Below are 23,791 nucleotides of genomic sequence, written 5' to 3'. Positions count from 1 at the left end.
ACATTTAACAAAATTATCCGGACTACAAATTAACTTTTGTCCAGATAATTTAGTGGGCACATTTGTATACACCCGAATAAATTATGAGGTCGGCCCAATGTCAATGCAGTCCAAAAATGAGATTTTAAGACCAAGGCCACCTCCGACCTGAAACCGGTGTGGGCCATGTCCAACCCTAATCAGTCACAAACTTGTTGCAATACCCGGCCCATTGTCCAGGGAGGCCCAGACCATAATGCAGGTCATCCAAGGTGAAGAAATCTAATCAAAGGTGGTTGAAAGGGATAGGAAGACGTTGGAAGATAATTAGGGATAGGTTTTATCCAAACAAAATTAAAGGAAAATCTAGGGCAGCAAAAAACAGACTCCGTTCACAATCATCTTCTACAATATTTTCTCTGCATTTTCTACTTTAATTTTTTTCAAGAACAATGTAAGTTTTTTACAGCTTTTTCACATTAATTCCAGCTTCCTTTCCAGCTTTCTTCATGTTTTATTAGCTTTACACTACAAAAAAAATCATAAATTGCAATGGAATTTTGCAAGGGTCCACATTTCGTCGCAACTTTGTGATGGACATTGCAAGGATAGCTCTAATCCGTTGTAATTAAGTATTTTTGCAATGGAATATTGAAAAGGATGTAAGAAGTCGTAATATGGCCACATTTTAGTGATGAAATTCGCAAGAAAAATTGTTCCATCGCAAAATAACTATTAAATGGTTACAAATTAATAAGAGATTTTGCAAAAAAAATGTGCTCAATTGCAATTTAGTGACAGAATTTGCACAAAAAATATTCAGTCACAAATGGCTACCTAGACTGAATTGAATGGCTGAATATAAGGAAATATATTCTGCCCCAAAATAAAATTTTTATACGACGAATAATTCAGATCGGTTGCAATTCTGCAAAGGATTCTGTCATGGATTTGCGCACCGTCACATGAGGGCAAAATATTTCCCACTTCCTCTAATTGCACCACCACTCTCCCGCGGAGGTGAACACATCATTGCGCAGCACTCTCCCACCGACGCAAACACATCCATCGCCAGCAACCCCCTCAACGTTGACATCGAGTTCGATCCTTTCTAAGGTTTTTGTACCAGTGACCGGGACTTGGGAGGCTTAATTTTGCTTGGGAAAAAGCCTTTGCAGTTTCATTAGTAAGCTTGCTTTGTGATTTCCCACAATGTAACAATTTCATTAGCTTATTAGGTTCTTTGTTTTGCTAGACCTTGCCGAATCGATTAGGTTTAGCTCAATCTCACTTTGCAACTGCAATTTCAGTTGATTCTATGGATCGACTACTAGCTTGTTGGTTCCTTCGGCTACCGAAATTTCAGTATGTAATTTCTCCTTGTAGTTGTCGCTGAAGATAAAAATATTTTCTACGTTAGAACTCTGGCGAATAGTTATTTTTAATTAATTTTCAGAAATGTGTTGCTCAATTGGGAAACTCGATGGGTCAAATCTGACTGGAAGAGAAATGAGAACATGGCTGGTGAATGGAATCACACTTATGGAAAATGGAATCGAAACTAATCACAAAATTAATAAAATTGTGTTGCGTTGTGCAGTTTTTATAGGTATTGAAAGTACACAGGATGAAAGCTCTATTATTTTTGTTATCTTACTACAGGTATCCAGACAAGTGAAGATTATAAGTTCTATGCCATTTCTGTTGAGTTCCCTAAATTTACCAACAAAGATAAGATCCTAGTTTTCCAGTTCTCTATCAAGCACAATGTTGAGAACCAGTCTGGTAGCTTGTACTCTGACCGGGATATCTACCTACAAAGAAAATCAAGGACACCGAGGCGAAAAAGGTTCTTTCATTTTGGTTCACACATATAAACTAAAAATTCACATTTGTATATCTTGTACTTTAGACAGTGTTATAATTTTTGGGTTTCAATAGCAACCTAAAGACTAGTATGATAAGGAATATATTCCTAATCCTGAAGACAAGAAGCCAGAGGTGATCAATTGTTCCATACATAATTGGCAGAGCACATATCCTACGCAATGGTAATTGTGCAACATGATGATAAGTGCTCGCTGCAACCAACAATTGAATTGTGCTGCCTATGTATTGCATGCCTGTAGAATTTATTTGTGTGTGTGCATGTATGTGTGTTCTAGTCTTGTCTTTAGCTTATGTTATAGAACTCATTTAAGCATACTAGTTTCAATATTCTATAATGGGGAAATGCATACATATTAGAACATTTGTTTGTGTGCAAAATGGAGAACAATCATTATCGTAATGATGGTGGATCATGGTTAATATATATATAAGCATATAATTAAAAATTGAATTAGAAATATATACTTGATTGAAATATTTTTAAAATACATGCAAACAAAAACCATGAAATAATACTGCATGGCTATTAGTTTAATTCTAGATGTCTATTGATCACTATATGCTTAATACTAATTAATTTTACATGAAAAATATTTATCGCATTTTTATTTGGATTTCTAGCTGTGGTTTTCTGACTTATGTGTGAGTGGAGCAGCGGTGATTTATTTGAATCAATGTCTTGTTCTTACCGGGGAATAAAATTTTCATTCTAATTCTTTATTTGCTTACATGTCATGTCCAGAGACATCAAGTTGGAGGTGTGGGTGTTTGATGGTAAAGGGGTAGTGATTCTATTTAGCATGCATGTTTAAGAGATATAGTCTTTGCAGGACAGGTAAAGTAAATCTTTCCATGTCTTCTTCGCGTAATTATTTCATTTCAGTTTTATTACTACTACCACTACTATAATTTGGTGTATGTGTATGTGTCTATGTATGCATGAAAGAATCCACCCTCAGTCAGAGCACATCAGATCACTGTTTTTTTTAAATGATTTGAGACTGCCAGAGACTAAATCTGTGATGAGATAATAGATATATTTTGTGTCCATTTTTTGTGCTTCCCATGTTTCTCATCACTTTTAGATATTTTTGGGATCTTAATTAACTATTATTATTAATTAATTTTTTGGTAATAATCTTTTTGTATTCTTATTTTATCTCTGCATGCGTCTGTCTACACAAGTATGCTTAATAATAATAATAATAATAATAATAATAATAATAATAATAATAATAATAATAATATGTTCAATAATAATGTGTAGGATGTTTTTATAATTTAAAGTAGTAGTTTTGTATTGTGCAAAGAACATGTTGGGCCTTATATAACTTACAGGCTATCATCTCTTCGGATATGGAATATAAAGCTATAAATAGAATAAAGTGATGCATTGTTTGTTCTCCATGGTCTTCTTTTATAGTTGCTAGTGGAAACTCATCAAACTAACAAAGTCTTGAAGGAGATAGTGTTGGTTGTTCTCTTTTTTTTTTTTGTCCGGCATTGTTTTGAACTTGGCTGAAGGAGATGGTGATTGTTTGTTGTGATCCAATTCTCAATTGTTTTTGAGATTTCATTGTTGGGTGATTCTCAGACATTAGCAAATTATCAGAGTGATGTTTACAAAGCACTGGGGATAGCAGAAGAGCAATGTGAGCTTTAAATGGGCATGTCCGAAGACTTTGAGCTTGTTGTGAGTGATTTCTACTACGCGCCTAAATTGCTAATATTCCCGAAAACCAACAGCTCATTAAATTATTTTCTTGTCTGACAATGCAGATTGAGATGGGCAGAACATAACCGAGTTCCATGATGTTTTGTGATTATTATGCATAAGATTCGTCCTAAGTTATAGCCTTCAAAGAGCAATAGGTACTTCAAATACCAACTTTAGTGGGTGTTTAATTTAAATGGATCCCCGATGAAACAGTATAAAAAATGCAGTACTTGTGAAACCAAACTTAATGCTTTTGTGCGAAAGGCATGTATCACATAGCTTATTATTATCAATTTTTTTTTCGCATTAATGCAATTGCTTCTTTATGTTGGAATTTAGTTGTTGTTGGGATATGTCATCAGTTTTGCATGAAATTTTAACATGGGATGTTCTTTCTTTTCAACATCATTGCTAAATACATTTTGTTTCTATTATAATGTATGTAGTTCATTAGATTTTTTTTTAAATTAAAAATTTGTATCCAGTTTTATTTAATTTTTGCATATTTGACGAGAGTTATTAATTCAGATTTTCAATTGATTTATTGTGGAGGATTGAATTAATATAGGTATATACATCTTTGGAATAGCAGAGATAAAAATAAGCTAAAGGATTGAGTAATAATAGAGATTTTGTGACGGAATTAGCAACATAATTAATGCATTGTAATATTCTCTAATATTGCGACGGAATTAGCAATAGAAGAAATGCATTGCAATATTCTCTAATGTTGCGACGGCATTAAGAAGAGATTATTCACTTGCAATATCGTTGCAATTTTCTGCGACGGAACCTCAATATCGTCGTTTCGGAGTTGCAACCAAATATTTACGACGGTTCCTATTTGGATGTAAAATCCATCACAATGTAAATTTGCAACCGAAAACTATCAAGTTGCGACGAAATAATTCCGTCTTAACTTGCGATATTTTTTGTAGTGTTATTTTCACCTTATGTTTTCATCAATTTTTCTATTAAACCGTCGGTGGCGATTTCTTTACGACTAACATTTATATTTTGTGTTCTTTAAATTCATAGGTGTGTTTGAATTTTAAAAATTTTGATGTTATTGATCTAATGGATAATGATTGTGTGTTGGTGTAAAAGTATAATATAATAATTTTTTTTTTGTAAATTAAAAATAATATTAAGAAAAATTTTGTTAACTCAAATGCACTGACATATTTTTGTAAATTTAATAAATAAATAAATAAATAAATATACATAGATATAGATATATATAAACCTCAGCTCTTTAGAATCTACCATCGTAGACTACATGAGTTGTCACATTGGGTGTGTTTCATGCCTATTGAAGCTGAACAACAACAATATAGTTAAATTTTTCCAAACTCCTAAAGAAACACACTTTATGTTTTGTGTTTGTGTTACATGTTTAAATAGTGATTAAATTTGATGTTTTTAAAGCCATCAAAATGGATTGAATCTTCCAAATTGGCCTGTATCCTTATTTTTTAAATGGATTTGAGTTGTAATTTTCTAGGTTTATTAAAATACAGGCCTAAACAAATTACTTCATACGGCCCACAAGTTAAAAGTAAATTAGCATGTAGTGGTACGGATTAGCACTTTAGCATCCAGTCAATTAAATATGATAATAATTATATATATATATATATATTATAATTATATGATATTTTTAATATTATATTTTACTGTCTAGTTACAGTGTTAGAATGAAAAATCAGCATCAAAACATTATATCTAAATTATTGTCCAAAATATTATTTAAAAAAAATACCAACTAGACACACATTTGGAGTTTTGAAATTTTGGAAGACGAACAATGTGATATTTTTGTAAGAATAACTAAATATGAAATTGAATTTAATGTAATTTAAAATATATATATATATATATATATATATAAAGATACTATGAATAAATAGCATGGAAAATCATTTTGACGGCATAAATGCTCTTCCAAATCTTATGCACTCAACTAGGATAATTAGGCCCATATATATAAAAAGTAGAAGCTTGCCAAAACTTCACCAATACCAAACCTTAATAAATAAATGGATAAATGAATAAATAAAGATAGAAACAGAGAAATTGATAGACAATAAGGGGACATATGAGTCATGTGTGTATCATGTATGTGTCCCAAAATCAAGAATTCATACATCTTGGGACGAATCAGATCAGAGTTCCATTTGATCAAGTAATAAAGTGGGCAGGGCTTTCTCTATTTTTTAATAAAGAAGCAAATTGGAATATTTCTTGTGATCAACAACCACATAAGATTTTTATTATATATATATATATATATATATATATATATATTACATAATTTCCAAGATTAGACAGCTCAAAAAGAATGCTTATGATCAACCTCGTATCATCCACATTAGTTGTAATTGATTTTCTTGTCTACCCTCTCACTACAAATAAAAGCCACATGAATTCCCAATCAATATATTTCACTTGAAAAACACAAACAATAACAAAGATTCCAATGGCAAAACCCTCACTCAAACAAATGTCCAAAGCCCTCTTAAACTTAGCCTTTCTTGGAATGATAATTATTTCTTGTCTCACAACCAATCCACTACCCAATTCTTACCACCAAAGAGAATCTCAAGAAGAAGACATTGATTGCCAAAAGATTCATCAAAACTCTCGAACAAAGGATCAAAAATGTTCATATGTAAGATCCCATCAAGGGTGCAATCCAAGAGGATACATTCCTTATCTCCACTTCTTCTATTGCACTTTCACCCCTTATTTTCTTGACTACATTTTCATCACCCTTTGGCTTATCATACTCTTCTATTTATTAGGCGACACGGCGAGCAATTACTTTTGTAGTTCACTCATCGGTCTGTCAAAATATTTTAAACTATTGCCAATCATATCGGGGGTGTCCCTCCTTTCTTTAGGGAATGGGGCACCCGATATATTTGCAAGTGTGATATCCTTTACGGTGAATGAGTCCGTTGATATTGGCTTGAATAGTACTCTTGGGGCTGCGGTCTTCGTAATTTGCGTCGTCTTTGGACTTATATGCTTATATGTCGATCCATCTTGTGTTATCATCAACAAGAAGATTTTTATTACAAATGTCGTGTTTTTACTATTGTCCCTTGCTTGTCTCGTCGTGATCATCATAGTTGGCCATGTTGGTATGTATGGCGGCATTTCTCTCATTTTCTTGTATTTTATATATGTGATCGTTGTTTTCACAACATCTGGCGAGGACTATGATGATCGACACGGCGATCTAAGCACACCGTTGCTAGGGCACACAAGGAGCGATCAAGGGCTAAATCTAAGCTATTACGAAATTCGAGAAAATCAAGAAAATGAAAAACGCACAAAAACATGCACACAAGAAGACAGGACTTTGTTGATCCAATTCGATCATAATGATTTACGTCTGGAAGCGGCCATGCTAGGTCAAGAGACTGGATGTACAGTACTTCTTCATACTCCAATTTGGGCTTCACAATACAACATAAACGATCCAATTCGGGTCCAAGACCCTAACAAGGAAGGGAGATTTTTAAATTTTCTCGACCAAACGTTGTGCATGTTGGAGCTGCCACTCGACTTGCCACGTCGACTAACAATTCCCGTCGTCTCACCCGACAAATGGTCCAAGCCATATGGTGTGGCTGCAGCCACATTAGCCCCTCTTACATTGGCACTTATAATTTTCCCTACAGAAGAGGCAAAGACAAGAGCTTTAGCCTATGCAATAGGTGCATTGATAGGGATTCCATCTGGGATTCTTTTATCCTTAAATTCAGACAAGAAGAATCCACCAAGAAAATGGGTAGTCCTATGGCTTGTAGAAGGTTTCACAATGAGCATTTGTTGGACATACTTGTTGGCACAAGAATTGGTGTCCTTGTTAGTGTCACTAAGCCTAATTTTGGGGATGAGTCATTCCTTAATAGGGCTGACAGTTCTTGCTTGGGGGAACTCAGTGGGTGACTTGGTTGCCAACGTAGCAATGTCAAGGAATGGAGGGTTGGATGATGTCCACGTGGCGACATCTGGATGCTTTGCTGGGCCACTGTTCAATGTTCTTGTGGGGTTGGGATTGTCACTTGGGATATCAGCTTGGAGGGCTTATCCAAATGATTATGAAATTATTTGTGTTGGGGTTTCAGTTTATGTGATTTCTGGGTTTTTGGTATTGGGGATCATTTGGACAGTTGTGGTGCTTTTGAAGGGGAATAATAATAATAATAAATGGTTGGGGTGTGGGCTTATTGCAATTTATGCCTGCTTTTTGTTTGTCCAAATTTTAATTAATTTGGACAATATTGAATTCAATGTGCCCGCTTGATTCTATGTGTTATTTTTTTTTTGCTTGTAATGAATTAAGTGTTAGACGTTAGCTGGGGCGATTTCAATGGAATTCATTTTACAAATTCTGTTTATTAGCATTTTGTTTTTTAAAATTTAATCTATAGTGTTTATAGATTTTTTATTATACATCCTCTATCTCGCAAATAGGTATATATTTACGTTTTGCAAAAGATATTATTAAGAAATAATAACGTTTAAATGGTAGTTCGTGATATTTTGTGTGTAACATTTTTTTTTTCCTTTTTTTTTTTTGTCATTATGCTTTACTTTGATGTAATATAGTGACATAAATAAATGTAAATTTAAAGATATTTATAATGTATAGTGAAGTTAAAAATCTAGTAATATATATATATATATATCTTCTTATGTCATAGACAAAAATGACTGTATTTTTTTGCCTATTTTGTTTTTCAAATTTTACTATTTGAATTATCTTATTCTTCCAAAAACAATACTATTTTTTTTATATATAAAATATCTCATTAAACATTGTTTTAATACTATATTTAAACTAATTTTTTTCAAACTTTATCCAAAAAACACACCCCATATATATATATATATTTTGTTGCAGAATGGAAAGAGCATTTCCCATTTAAAATATTTTAAACTTGTTTTTATACTCCAAGCAATTCAATATATTAATAAATTAAAACACACTTAACTCAGCGAAATAATAATAATATGATTGTACATATGCTATCGCTGTCTATCCAAATTAAGAATCTTATGTAACCATTAAATAAAAATTTTGGGTGTGAATTCTTGTTGATGTAATTTGCATAATATTATCTTTGGTTAGAAATTTACATAGCATGCATGCGAAAAATAACAGCAGCAAGTTCCTATATTACTAATATGTCAATCATACATAATACTCCATCTGTCCACAGTCAATCTATCTATTTTGTCATTTTAGTCTATCAATAGCAAATATTCAGTTAGAAAGTATACATATTTATATTTTGGTACGTCCAATTACAAAGTAAATATTTCATTAAATACCTCACTTTTTTTTCACAAATACCCCTATTTTACATCACATCATTACTTTTACACCAAAAAGCAAGGGCAAAAATATCATTACACTACTTTTAACTACTCATTATAATTAAAATACTATTATTTCTTAAACACCGCGCCAAAAGTAATTGTATACTTTATGTGTGGACGGAGGGAGTATTACACAAATGCCATCAAATAACACTACTTAATACCATAAATGTTAAGGGGTATAATAGTCTTTATGTATATCAATTGTACCACATATCAATATAATACTAATATACTAAAATCTACGTGCAAAAAGTAAACAGATAGATAGGCGGTGGACGGAGGTAGTACAATGCCTCTTTGATATTGCAAATTAACCCTAGAAGTTACATTTCAATTAAACAGTATGTTTGATTTATATTTGTATTTGTTATTTAGATGATGATAGGATATTACGAATTTATAATGTGTAAAAGAAAATAATAATTTTTTACATAAAATCACAATAGATATGTTGTGTTCTGAAGTCCAGTCTAGAGCATATTGTACATTCTAAAATCTATATATAATTGTTGTATTCTTTCAGCAACATACACAAAAAATACTAGTGAAACTATTTAGTTTGACCACCCGGACGTATATCAATCTAATCGAATCGAGTCAACAAAATATTCGTCTTCTTGGGTGTGATCTTGTGTGTTTTTCATTTTTTTTATTTTTCTAATTTTCGTAACGGGATAAATAATAAATAATTTAAAAGAAAAAAAAAAAAGATCACAAATCTAAACTACAATAATTAATAATTAGGTTTTCATAGCAATAAGAACATGTTTCATTACGCCCACTTGAACTTTAAAGTGAAGCAATGTAATCTATGATTTCCATAATTAGAAATGTTTCATCCTCCATGGCATCCCCTCTGGGCACGAGCCCTCGAAGCACGTATGTCATATTTTTCATTTTCTAAGCCCATCTCAAGAGAGCACTCCGGCGCGAGCATGTGGCATGTATTGCCTTTAGTTTTTTCGCCGCCATGACATTTCTCCATCTTTTTTTCAAGATTTTATTGCTACATTTGGTAAAGGCGATTTTGAAAGTTGTGGTCGTCGCTGCCTGGCTCCAATTGGTCGAGGGGTTTTTGGTAGCGCCTATGGAGTCGGAGGAGAGTTTTATTACATTTTTTCGATCTTGAATTGTCATTTCTATGTTCAAGTTGGTGTAGATTTGAACCCATTTGTTGAGGAACTCTTGTTTTATTACATTTTTTCGATCTTGAATTGTCATTTCTATGTTCAAGTTGGTGTAGATTTGAACCCATTTGTTGAGGAACTCTTGTTTTATTACATTTTTTCGATCTTGAATTGTCATTTCTATGTTCAAGTTGGTGTAGATTTGAACCCATTTGTTGAGGAACTCTTGTTTTTGACGTGACCATGAATTGTGCATTATTCTGCAAAACAAATTTCTGTAACTATTAAAGGGCTACATGTTGAATTTATTTATTTATTTTGATCGGATACTTGTTGAATTTATTTTACAATTATGTTGTTCAACATATGTATTTGCTTAGTGTTTTAATTTGAAGTATTTTTTATGTGAGATATAAGAAATTGTATAATTAATATATAAAATAGTATTTACGTTAAACATTATATTATATATATTTGTTGGGCTTAAAATGTGAGGAAAATTCAGCCAAGAAAAAGTAACCTAAGGAAGAACGAGCAGCCCAGGCAAAAACAAAGGAAGCAGGCATAATGGGCCGGGAAGCAGTAGCAGAAGTGAAAAGAACGGCGTCCTGCGGAAACAGATGGAAAAAGTGAAAGAATGGATTGTATTTATGAATTTCATGACTCATGGGACAATAATTGCATTATAAGTTAACTATTAAATGAGCTAAAGGGGGAAGTAATGATTGAAAACTTTGAGAGGTTTCGACTATGAAGTAATCACCAAATTATGAGTCATTAGACGATAGGGTTACAAGTGGCGGTTTTGGGAAGTTATGAGGAGATTAATGGAGGATTTCAATGAAGTTAGGAGAAGTGGCTAAAGGGAAAAGTTATAAAAGAAGATGAGTCGCAACAGAAAAGGGGTCCTTGACCAACACAATTTTCAGTTTTTATATCTTTACTTTTTCATTCCAGAATTTTACTTTTTCCACACTTTATTAGCTTTCTTTATCATTTTTTTTCTACTCTGCTTATACATTTTCTTTCAATTTAATAAAAAGCAGGACCTGCAGACCCTGATAGAAGCCATAACAATATACTCCAGATGGAGTTAAGGAACCTCTTGCGAATCCATTAGTGGCAACCCCGATGTGTGTTGGAGGAAAAAATCATGCATGACGAAGCCGGTATAAATTTCCCAGAAGATTTCACTGGTAGTAACTTGTTTGAGGGTCACAAGGATGACCCATTGGGCAATGCACTATTGAAGGATGATGATGAGTCCAAAGCTAGTTTCACTATCATCGTGAACGACGAGCATTTAAAAATGACGATGAGATACCACAAGGATTCACTGTCAATATGATAGGGATTCTTTTGAAGGAGTTTATGGGACTACCGGTTCAGCCACAATTTCAACAAGGGTATGTCATGGTAGACGAGTTTAATCCGATACTATGGGCGGAAGATGCAGGGGAACTAGAGGAATTTAAGCAAGAGAACATGATTTTTAAGAAGCCAACAGAAGAATCTACCTGACACTTGAAACCGCTTTTATTTACCATTGCTCTGAACGGAAGGACAATAAGCAAAGTATTAGTTGATGGTGGAGCTTCTGTCAAATATCATGACGCTAGAAACATTGAGGAAAATCGAGAAAACTAGAAATAAAATGAGACCGAAGGCAATGAGGACAGCGGAGTTTACAAGAAACGCCTACTGAAGTGGTGGTAGCAGATGTTATTGTTGAAAGTAGGAAGCATAGGATGACGTTTTTAGTAATCGAAGGAAAACTAACTTATTCTACCATTCTAGGACGTGATTGGATACACACCTCCCAGTGTGTACCCTCTACTAGTCACCAAAAAGTGATGTTTAGGAATGGTGACAAGGTGGAAGAGGTTGAAGTGAAAATTGATCCGTTGATAGAGGTCCACACTGTGGAACTAATATATTATTTGCCGAATGTGTACCTTTTATCCATGATGACTCAAGGGTGTGAAGAGTGGGTGCAATTTTACCACCTAGGGTTTTAAGGCTCGAGTTAAGGCCGACTCATGGCTGGATTTCATGGAAGAAAATGATGATTGACGATTACGAGTTCATCAACAAATGGGAGGACCGGCTGCAGAAGCTATCATGCCAAGAGATGGAACAATTAACGGAACCCACTGGGGGCAGTCGGAGCCTGAAGAAATATTGACCCCTGAGAATAATCATGACGAGAATCTTATCTTGTCGATTCAGCACAAGGTTCTGCCATTCGAGGCCTAGGATCCACTAGAAGATGTTAACTTATGAAGCGATAAAGAGCCTCGAGTTACTAAGATTAACACGTTGTTGGTTCAGGAACAAAAGAAGCATATGGTTGAGCTGATTAAAGAGTTTTGAGAATGCTTTTCTTAGGAATATCATGAGATGCCTCGGTTAGCACGAGGATTGGAAGAACACCGATTGCCTACTAAGCCTTCTTGCCGACTACATAAACGACCACCAAGACGGTTTAACCAAGACCTGCTTCCAAAAATCAAAGAGAAAATTGAGAAGCTCCTGAAGGCCAATTGTATCCGCAGTTGTAGGTATCCGGAGTGAATATCAAATATTGTACAGTGATTAAGAAAAATGAAAAGTTGAGCGTGTGTATAGATTTTAAGAATTTAAATCTAGCCATACCTAAGAATAACTATGTAATGACAATGGGTGTCTATGTTGGTAAACGCTACTGCCGAATATCAAATTTTATCGTTTATGGATGGGTATTCTGGGTATAACCAAATTTATATTGCTGAAGAAGATACCCATAAAATAGCATTCCACTGTCTGGGAGCTATAGGCATTTTTGAATAGATCGTGATCCTTTTTGGGCTCAAGAACGCTGGTGCTATTTATCAATGAACAATGAGCACAATTTTCCATGTTTTTATCAGGAGCTCCATGAAGTTTTATATACATGATGTTGTGGTGAAGTCCAGAACCTTTGAGGAGCATTTGGCGCATTTGCGGAAGTCTTTCTTGTGGATGCGGTTGCACAATCTAAAGATGAATCCATCCAAGTGTGTGTTTGGCGTTCAAGCGGGTAACTTTCTAGGATTCTTAGTGCATCATAAGATGATTGATGTGGATGCCAGTAAGACAAAAGCCATTCAGATCTCGGTTCGCCCCGAAATATTAAAAAGTTGTAGAACCTTATGGGAAAAATCAATTTCCTGCAGAGGTTCATTGCTAATGCCACCGGGAGTTGCAGCAGAAGTCTTTTGATCAGATCAAGGAGGTTCTAATATTCCAACCAGTGCTTACTCAACCATGGATGAAAAATTATGCTTTCCCATAATTTATAAATTCTAGAAAAATATATATTGTACTGTTTGTGTTAAAACCATTTTGGCTTGAAATAAATAAATATATAAACAAACAATTTGGTTTAATAAATAAGCAAAATAGTTTATTTAGCACTTCGTCCATACTGCACTAAATTGAGCAAACAAATAAGAAAAGAGAACCGTTCTATTAGTACTCAAATATCTATAAATAATTTTTTTAGTATTTATAGATAGGTTACGTAAACAAAACTACGTTTAATATTTCTCTCACATGGAGTAATTAAATGGGTAATCTTTCTCCCGTCATATCACAGACTGAAAAATCTCAGTCGTTGCTACTATTTCCAAAGCCTATATAAGGCGATGTGGTTAGTGGCACTTCTTAGAACGAAGTACAAACTCTGAATTCAAGCAGCATCAGTTTCATCAACGACCATGAGAATGTTGAGCGTCAAAGACGATATAAAGCCGGTAGAGGCATCATCACACATTAGTCTCAAAGTGAAAGGACAGTTTTGTGGTTGTATGAGCCCTAACTTTCTTTTTTCCGAAATGTTTTACCTACGCGCTTTTGATTATTCTTTTATTTTGTATTATGCGATTTTTGTTGGTTCGCACGGCAGTTTATTGTACTATTTGTCTGATCTCTACCCATCGTTTAATGGATTTTCTTTGTGCGTCAATTTTAGTAAAAGAAAAATCTTATGATTTGAATATATATATATATATATATATAGAGAAAGAAAGAGAGAGTTTATGTAAAGAATTATGTTGAATTATTAACAATTGAGAGTTGTAGAACTTAATAATAAAAGAAAAAAATGTGTGGAATGATAATGACCGACTATTACTTATTACTTATTAACATATATTCCAAATATATATTACTTATTAACAAACGACCGACTATTTCGTCATGGTCTTTTCAGTAAGAAATTTATAGTTCATACGTGTATTTTTTGTTTACCTATGTAGGAAATCACAAGGTATAGCGTACCCTTGACGTGTTGTGTTTTGTTGTGAAGTGTCACCACTGCTCTCACTAACAAATTTGAAAGATAATCACCTCAAATTTTATAGACGGGTGCATAACATGGTCTGAAGTTCCAAGTGATACACGGGATTGATGGTTTCAAATGTTCATGGTTAGTTTTATTATTTTTATGACCTAACTTTCAAAACGCATTTACATATTTCTTTAATCTCAAAAAGGATTTTATCTATTTTTCAAATAGTTCATAATTATTTATTTGGTGTTGTGATGAATATATAATCAAGCGTATATTAAGTTATATAGTGTCATATAAGATGGATGCTAGAAATAAATGCAATAACATCTACTATCTTCGGATATGGCATCTAGAATTTATATCGTTGGGATGCAAGGGATGAGGGGAACGTTCGGACCTTGTTTGAGAGAAAAGAGTCCTAAATTTTATCGCGGGCTTTGAGGGAAGCCCGAAAGAAATTAAAGATGCCACAATGGTTAAACCAGAGTTGCAAGCCGGCATGATTAACAAGTTTACCAGCCCAGAGTATTTAAACATTCGGGAGCGCAACAAGGAAAATAAAAACAAAAATAAGGATGCACTGCTTAATAAGTATAGATGCGGAGCGTGGTCGATGGATCTTGTAAAAAAAATGCTGAGAATATGTAGATTACAATTTAAAGGTTTTCAATCGAGCTTAATTTTCACGGCAATAACTATATTAGTTGTTGTTTATTGTTTAATATAACGTTTGTATGGTTGTTTAACAGGAAGAGAATTTAGGTCGACCTTCATCTGCAATTGAGCTCCATGAACTTTTTTTGAAACAGAAGAATGGAACGAATCCTTCTACGAAGCTAGCTGAGATAGCGGTATACTATTCTTTATTTATGCGCACAACATGTTTTACATGGAAAATGAATCTCATATATCCCATAAAATGAAACATTACTCAAATTTGTTGGAAATGCATGAGTGTGATATTACTTGCAAAATGTTAAGTAACTATTGATACATCAGTTCCTTATATAATCTATTATTGGGAATGTAGGAGAGTCTGAAGAAATACTGTGAAGAATATGGCAAGCAAACTACTTCTACAGCGAGAAATGAGTTTATCAAGTCTTACGGGGGCTACGAAAATAAAGGTCGAGTGGCAGGGCTTGGCTCCCAAGAGAGCACCGCCAGAATACTATTACGTGGATCTAGTTCGCGTGCCGTCCATAACACCCTACAGGCTCATATATGCCCTTTGGAAGCAGAGATGCAAGCTCAACAAGAAGCTTTGAGACAAACCCAAACTGCTCTTCAACGTCAGGAAGAGATAATGATACAGGTAATACATGTTCTGTTAAATAATTGAACGTTTAACATTTTTCCTTATTTTTATGTTGATTATTTCGATCATGTACCATTTGTTATGTTAGTGAGCACAATATAAATTTTGTTTAGACATAATCTGTCGCGGTACTTTGTTCGACTAATAAAAACAATCAAATCCATGTGAAAAGAATTACGCAATTATCTCTTCTATTTTTCTATGACAAAACCGTATCTAGTTGTTATTATATAGTTACTTTGAAGGATACTATTGTTGTAATACCTGACGATAAATTTGTGGTAGGTGTAACGGAGTGTTGCGATGATATTGGAGGCTTTTGTGTCGGGAAAAACCTTCAACACCGGGCTTTTATTTCCAATTCTTGCTAGTCGGGGCCTTCTCCAAAGCCCATTTATGGCAACAAATGAAAATGATGTGGTTGGAGTGATCAACGCGGATGATAATGGAGACGACGGATGCGCAAATAACGATGATGATAGTGGGGACTCGGATGAAACAATACCTCCAACTGAGTATCAATGACGTCCGTAAGTAATAACTAAAAACTATAATCTTCCTACCAATCGAGATATTGTGCATTTTGAACTGGTGGCCATGACTACTCTTATTTTGTTATATTATAAAAGTATCGTATTCGACGTACCCTTACATTTTTTCGGAGGATAATCAATTGTATAGTGTATAGTTGAATACGGCACTCTAATTTTGATGAAAACATATATTTTGTTGAAAGTGTACGTGATGTCTACGATTTTGGTGGATTAATATTTTTCTTCATATTTGTAATTTTGTTTTATATTAAACTTTTATTACAGCTATAGCCCTCAATGAATATAATTATATTTATTATAATAAATATAAAAATTGGGAGGTAAAGAAAAAAATTATAAATGCTTCGGAAATTCGGAACCATTATTTAGTTCAGCAATAGCTTTAAAAATTCTCAAACTTTTGAAATTAACCTTGGAATTTCTGAACCCACATAAATGGCAACGGATTTTTCTCTGCCGGTACAGTTACGAGATAAAATTCGAGGAAAAAAATAATTTGCCTCGGAACTCTTTTAAATTCTGAGGCAATTTTTCCGAGACTTTTGTAACAATTTCTGGTAGTAAAATACATACATTATAGGTAAAAAAAGTAGTACTCTTTCTATTTTGAAAAAATATACTAAATTTACTACTTTCATCTCTCTACCAAAAATTTGTTTTAAAAAAATACAATTTTTCTTCAAATCTTTACCAACTATTTTTCTATCTATTTATACTAATGTCACAATTTATTCTACTTTAATATAAAAATTATGTTAGTGACTTTATATCTCTCATTTTCAATTCAAAATACTCTTTTTTACCATTTGTGTATATCCCAATTCAAATCATTCATTATCTAATTCAGGAAATATTATCTTACATTAGTACGAAAATACTTTTAACTTTTACTTAAATTACAAATAAGCTATTACACATACAATTACTTTATACATAACGTCAAATGATAAAAATATCAAAAACTCTTACACACTAACTAATAAAATACTTTTATTTTTTAATTATTACAAAACTCCAAAATGCCCATTTGATTATGGATGGAGGGAGTAAATATTTCAACTCTATACTTATATTAAAAGACTAATTTTTTAAAATAATATTAAAAGACTAATTTCTTAAAATAATATTAAAAGACTATTAAAAAAAAATGGAAATCGTGTCCAAAAAAAATTTGTACAAACTTTTATTAGACGGAAAAAGTATTTAACTCATATTTTCCGTAACTTGTCCTGACCAAAATGTGTCAAATATTGAATTATATAGGTTGGCTTGTCGGTTGGTATAATTCGATAGTTGTATAATTTTAATTTATTTTTAAAACGGTTTTAAATTTAACATTTTAATTTGCATGAAATTATAAACTCTATAAATATGTTACAAAAATATAATATAAAATTATTTCAATAATATGTGTAGAACTGTCAAAATGAATTGAATTTGCCAAATCTTGTCTCATTTTAATGGAGAAATGTGTTTAGCAAATTTAAATCTTCTTGCAGTAGGTGGCATATTCAAAACTACAATGAATATGATGTATATACTTAATTGTGTGTAGAGAAAAATTTATTTGGTATCAAAACTTCGGCTATATACACACTTGGAACTAATGAAGACATATATATATATATATTAGTGCTCAGCTTGCGCGCTACACCGTGTTATTGTTTTGTAATGTAAATTTTGTCATGTATTTATATTGTATTACTTAATCATTAAGATTGTATATAAGTGGCTAAACGACAAAAATAATTGTATAACAAACAAAATAAATATACGCAAACAACCTATTTTTTCATTGACAACAAATATATGTATAAATTTGCTTTTGCTACACTGCACTACAGTTAGAAAGAGGAATTAAATATATTACATACAAGATGTTTTCCTATTTATATTTATCATCAACTTCTCGGTGTTGTATGCAATGTTGAAAAAAGAAAAATTCACTATCAACATTGACGACAACAATATTGGAAATAGGATGGACCCATCCTTAATCCAAATGATTGGTTGTAACCACGTTGTGTTGTGCTTGTTGGGAGGGGATCATCTGCCCTCCCTTCTACTTGGCCCCCCAGTCTCCTCTAACACATATTGTGTATATATATATAATATATAAATATATATATAATGTATTGGATATACATACAATGTGTATATATATATTACTTTATACAAAGGGGCATGGAGGTGAGGGGAGATGAGTATCTCATCTCGTGCTTTTTATTTTGATGTATCCATATTTTATACAATTCAAGTCTCCCATATTTATTTTAAGTTTTATACGACACGATGATATATGTTTATATTATGATTTATTAAGTATTCAATTTTTTTCACTTGCAAATAATCCAAAGTGATTGTTACTAAACATATTGTTGGAAATTCTTTTCTGATAGGATGACAAAAGTTGTTCTTACTGGGGATTCCCATTTTCTGAGATATAAATTAATGATGCGTATCCTTAACAGTTCGATTTTTTATGTGAGACGGTCATTTTGCATCCGACTTGGTATCAAAGTTTAGGCTAAGTCTCGAGTTCGAATCCCACCGTCCCCATTTGCGGCATATGCATGTGCAAGTTTCACATACCCTCACTGATCACCTGTCTGAAATCCACTCCTGCCTTTCCTGTCCACCCAATGAGAGTACACGTGGATTTATTATGTTTTTTTTTATTCCTTTTGAAAATTAAAATTTGAAGTGAAGAAAAATTGCAAAATGGTCCTTTGAGCCCTCCTTTTCGTCATTTCCCTCTTCCCCAATGGAGCAGCAGAGCCCGCGTTCATCGTCTTTTTTTCTTTTGCTTCAACCTTCGTCGTCGACCTTCTAGAGCTACCGCCGCTAACCAAAAAGCAATTTTGTGCCATCATTGTCTTTCTCAGAGTCATGGTTTGTATCTGTCAAATTAAGGCTAAATGCTGGCCATGTTTCTACGGTAAGCTACAGAAGAAGATTGAGTAGACAAGACATATATGATAATCAGGTTGAGAAGGAGCAAATGTTGGTCGAGTTTTTAATTCTACGGCTGAAAAGACCTACAATGGTTTATTTTGAAAATTATTAGTACAATGAAGCATATTGAACGCATGAATTTCACTTAATTTTTTAAAGTAATGGTAAAATCTATTTTATTTACTTAATTGTTGATTATAGTAGAATAAACATATATTCTTTCAATTATTTTTGCGTTTTCAAGACTCCCCACCTCCGGTCGATCAATATCCGTTTCTTTTGTGATCAACATCCCCCTCTGAATTGTTTTTTTCTTCACAAATTGTGAAAATTGCTTGACAAATATAATTATCACTACTATCCTAATCAACAATTAATGTGAATTTGATTAACAGAATGTTTATATAGTTCAAATAAAATACTAAAGTTATACTAGTATTATTTAGTCGTCTAAGATGTAACAAAAAATTCTTACAAAAGTTGCAATTTTTTTTAGTTCATTTCATTACATTCCATTTTCTTAACAAGCCTTTTTTTTTTTTTTTTTTTTTTTGGTGGCTTAAAGAACTTGGCATTAAACCTGATCTCCTCGATCGACCTACCATGACTCATGCAACTTCCTCTTATGGTTCACGACTGCTAGCCATGTCGGAAAATGATAAAGTTAGTCTTGTCGTTATGGATGATATTAACTCTGCCAATGTACTTGTAGTTATCAATGACGGATACGGAACTTGTCTCTAGAAGACGTCGCCGTCTTTGTTGTTGGTCTTAACGGACAGCAACCAGAAATCATAAAACTTAACCAGCCGGAAATGTCACAAAAAAATTAGCAAATAAATCAGATTTGAGAAAATATTGCTATGTTGGTTACAAAAATTAATGAATAAAACTAATAATAATTCAAAATCATGTCATAACTTCCATTATTTTCAGGCTCTGCAACATCTCAAAATTTATTTATTTTTTTCTATAAAGAAAATCCCTAAATTAACCCTAATTCGACATATACGTGAGGTGCGAAGACTGATGATGACTATGAGGAAAACGAAGACGAAGATGAAGATGAGACAAAATTGCTTTTTGGTCCACAACGGCAGCTCTGGTAACGAGGGGTAGCATTAGGGATCTTTTTGCAATTTTTCTTCATATTTTAATTTTTAAAAGAATAAAAGAATAACTAAATAAATAACAGATCCACATTTACTCCTTTTATTGGGTGGACAGGAAGGACAGAGGTGGACTTTGGACACGTGATCCGATGCAGCGTGTTTGGGATTCTCATTTGCGGATATATAAATTAATGATGCGTATCCATAACAGTTTGAGCTTTTAGATGAGACGGTTATTCTGCATCAGACAGTTTCTACAACCAAATTAATCTTTACAAAGAATATTATTAGGTTAGTAAATAAATACCAATTAATCGGATGAAAGTAATAACAATTGAAAGAAATAAAACAGTATTATAATCAAACAAAAAATATGTAAGAATTCCGGTAGGTTCAGATCACAACTCATTTTGCGCCAACTTCAAGTCGCCCAAATGAGCCAACACCCCACACAGGGGAGAAAATTGTTGGTTCAATGACGACAGCAGAAATAGAGGGATCGTACTTAGGAGTCAGTCCCCGACGTACCCAAGATCTTTGAAAGTTAAAAGTAATGACTTTGAATGTCATGCACTTTCTTCGGCGAGCTTCTAGAAAAGCACCTGCTATGGTTCATTCTTCTGCACGTCATCTACCTGATGAGCCCACAATAATGAACTTATTTCGTCAATCATTAGTCTCCTTGTAAAAAAGAAGGTTGCATATATAGAGCTCCAAATTTCCTTGCAACCCAAATTGAAAAATCAAGTTTTCCATCAAAAGTTAATGAGTTGGCAAAATTCCTTTAATCTTTTGTTGCCAAATTGAAAAAAAACAAATCAATTTTTTCATCAAAACGTGCAATAAAAAAAATATTATATTAACAAATTTCACACAGAGTCACACAAATGACTATCAGTGGTCAGCTCCTTACTCTTTTGGAGTAGACCAACTTACACCACTAAGGTATACCACATGAAATCACAAACTATTAGTGCCAACTACTTACTTACTCTTAGAGCAACCAGTAACGTGACAGTAGTGTCAAGAAATTCGAGAATAATTGGAAATCAAGATTTAGTATTTTTTTTCTTTAGCAAAGTTTTTCTAAATTTTACTATTTTGACTTTGCATTTTCCAAAAAAAATATATTTTTTCCTCTAACAAAACATCCTATCAAATATTATTTTCATACCAAACCCAAACCAAATTTTTTTTTCTAAACTCATTAAAAGAAACACAACTTTAATCATAAAGAATTTAATCACAACTTACCCTGTAACTAATTAGCAAATAAGAAGTACAGGTTAGCCTTTTGTTACAAAAAATTTTTGGCAATAAAGTTATTTCTAATTCACCAAAACAGAACCCGTGCCTAGCTTACAACCTTGCTCTGATACAAAAATTGGGAATTCTTTCCCGATAGGATTGCTACGGGTTGTTCCTACAACCAAAAAAATCCTCACAAAGAATATCAATAGATTAGTAAATAGATACCAATAATCGAATCGGAATAATAACAATTGAAAGAATTAAAATAGTGCTAAAATCGATTGAAAGATATGGAAAAATTATGGCAGGCTCAGATAACTGCCCATTCTACGCCAACTTCAAATTGTCCAAATGAGGCAACATCCAATACAAGGAGAAAAATGTTGGTTCAATCATGATGCAACCCAAAAAAATCTCACAAATTAATCCACATAAGGAAATGGGTTGACACTAAGTTTGGAGAAGTAATAAAACTAGAATAAAAAAAGCTAATTTCACCAAGGTAGTCTCGTGAGCTTAGAGCATCTCCAATTTGGCGTCGGTTGTCTCCAACCGACGCCAAATCTTGCGCCACTTTTTGGCATTGCTACAGTGCAATGCCAATTTTGGTGTTGCACTGTAGCAACGCCAAAAAAATGGCGTTGCTATATATATATATAGATATATATATTTTTTTTAATTTTTAATTTTAATTTAAAATTTTATTTTTTATTTTTCTAAATTTTTAAAAAATATATATTTTAAATTATAAAAATAAAAAGCTGTTTAAAATAATGGAAAAATTGAATATTTGAAGAATAATAGTAAAAAATTTAGTTATGGTTGAATTAAAATTACCGTAACAACTGCATATTTAGTGCATCTCCAATGCAACGTCAATTTTGACGTTGCAACCCCCATTTATGCCGCTATGGGTCTCCAATCGGGCGCCAATTGCAACACCATTTTTTATGTTTGCTATAGTGTAACACCATTGCACTGTAGCAAACGCCATTTATGGTGTGTTTATTTTATTTTTATTTTTAAATTTTTTTAATTTTTAAAATTATAAATTTGACTTTTAAATTTAATTTTTATTTTTAAAAATTTTTTAAAATTTTATTTAAAATTATAAAAATAAAAAATTGTTTAAAATAATAGGAAAAATTGAATATTTGAGGAATAATAGTGAAAAATGGAGTTATGGTTGGAGTAAAATTAATGTAGCAACTGCATATTTGAAGATAAAACTGATAAATGAAGTTGATAGGTTGAAGATGACCTTAGAGGTAAAATTGAATAAATGGAGTTAGACGGGTTGGAGATGATCTTTATAAGAGTTTCACAAAGAAAACTACTTTCTAATCTCTCTTTCCTCTCACGACGCTCACACACCAGATATATAGCTTGAACCAAGGAACAGAGAAGTACTTCAATCTTGTTGCGGATTTTTTGGAAAACCAAAAGATATGAACAATTTTTTGCGAATTATGGTAAACTCTACAAAAAAAAAAAAAAAAAAAAAAAGAGAGAGAGAGAAAAGAAGGGATTGGATATGAATCAATATGGATGAGATTCTAGTTTTAAAAATTTTATATCGGTCCGGGTCGGGTTGGTTTTGGATCAAATCGGATCTTAATCGGGTCGGGGTGAAATAAAACCCAACATTTACATTATAAATGAAAGATAATATTTAGTAACTCCAATTTAAAGATGACATGACTAATTAACACATGCCCATTTGAAGAAAAGTTTTCGTGAAATATATAAACAATATTAGTAGGATTTACTGCATGTAAGGACAAACAAATAAAAATAAAATGATGATTTTAATGATTTCTTTGCATTCAATTTGTTTTACAATCTCCGCATTCTTTCACTAACAACCATCGGTCAACTGATGACCGAATAAGTAAACAAATTTTGTATTCAATTTCTTTTACAATTTTTGCATTTTTTCTCTAACAACCATCGATCATCTGATGACCGATCTAAGCATATATTCACCTTTTGTCATTGATTTAATTCTGCTGCAAATACTTAAATATTGCTAAGATTCAATGCATTTATTTCGACATACGTATTCATAGACCCGTCAAGAACCCCTCTATTACTCCATCATAAACTTTTCATAGCTTTTGTTCACCTATTCTTTTAAATATAATCTATAAAATCATTCTGAATAAGATATAAGAAA

The 23,791-nt window shown here is 32.7% G+C and overlaps 1 protein-coding gene, 1 long non-coding RNA gene and 1 pseudogene across 14 annotated transcripts; 2 read left to right on the top strand and 1 right to left on the bottom strand.

The window, feature by feature from the left end:
- The first annotated feature begins 821 nt into the window (after positions 1-821).
- On the top strand, positions 822-3,894 carry LOC127248420 (uncharacterized). Of its 13 annotated transcripts, none has more exons than XR_007838095.1 (6): positions 822-1,165; positions 1,235-1,344; positions 1,642-2,030; positions 2,612-2,704; positions 3,464-3,562; positions 3,649-3,894. It is a non-coding gene; the product is annotated as an uncharacterized LOC127248420 (long non-coding RNA). The 13 variants fall into 13 exon arrangements; XR_007838097.1 differs by having other exon boundaries at positions 827-1,165; positions 1,642-1,828; XR_007838093.1 differs by adding an exon at positions 1,436-1,503 and having other exon boundaries at positions 1,290-1,344; positions 1,642-3,562.
- A 2,160-nt stretch (positions 3,895-6,054) lies between these two features.
- Positions 6,055-7,904, top strand: LOC127248496 (cation/calcium exchanger 2-like). Its single transcript, XM_051270859.1, has one exon. It carries the CDS (start codon positions 6,066-6,068, stop codon positions 7,902-7,904), a length of 1,839 nt encoding a protein of 612 aa, XP_051126816.1. The 5' UTR covers positions 6,055-6,065.
- Positions 7,905-9,726: 1,822 nt separating this feature from the next.
- Positions 9,727-10,207, bottom strand: LOC127248495 (uncharacterized; annotated as a pseudogene).
- Positions 10,208-23,791: the final 13,584 nt, after the last annotated feature.

This window comes from Andrographis paniculata, unplaced genomic scaffold (assembly GCF_009805555.1).
Source record: "Andrographis paniculata isolate CXL003 unplaced genomic scaffold, ASM980555v1 Contig34END, whole genome shotgun sequence".
Lineage (NCBI taxonomy): Eukaryota > Viridiplantae > Streptophyta > Magnoliopsida > Lamiales > Acanthaceae > Andrographis > Andrographis paniculata.
Note: the sequence above shows the minus strand (reverse complement) of the source record. Positions and strands in the feature narration are given on the sequence as shown.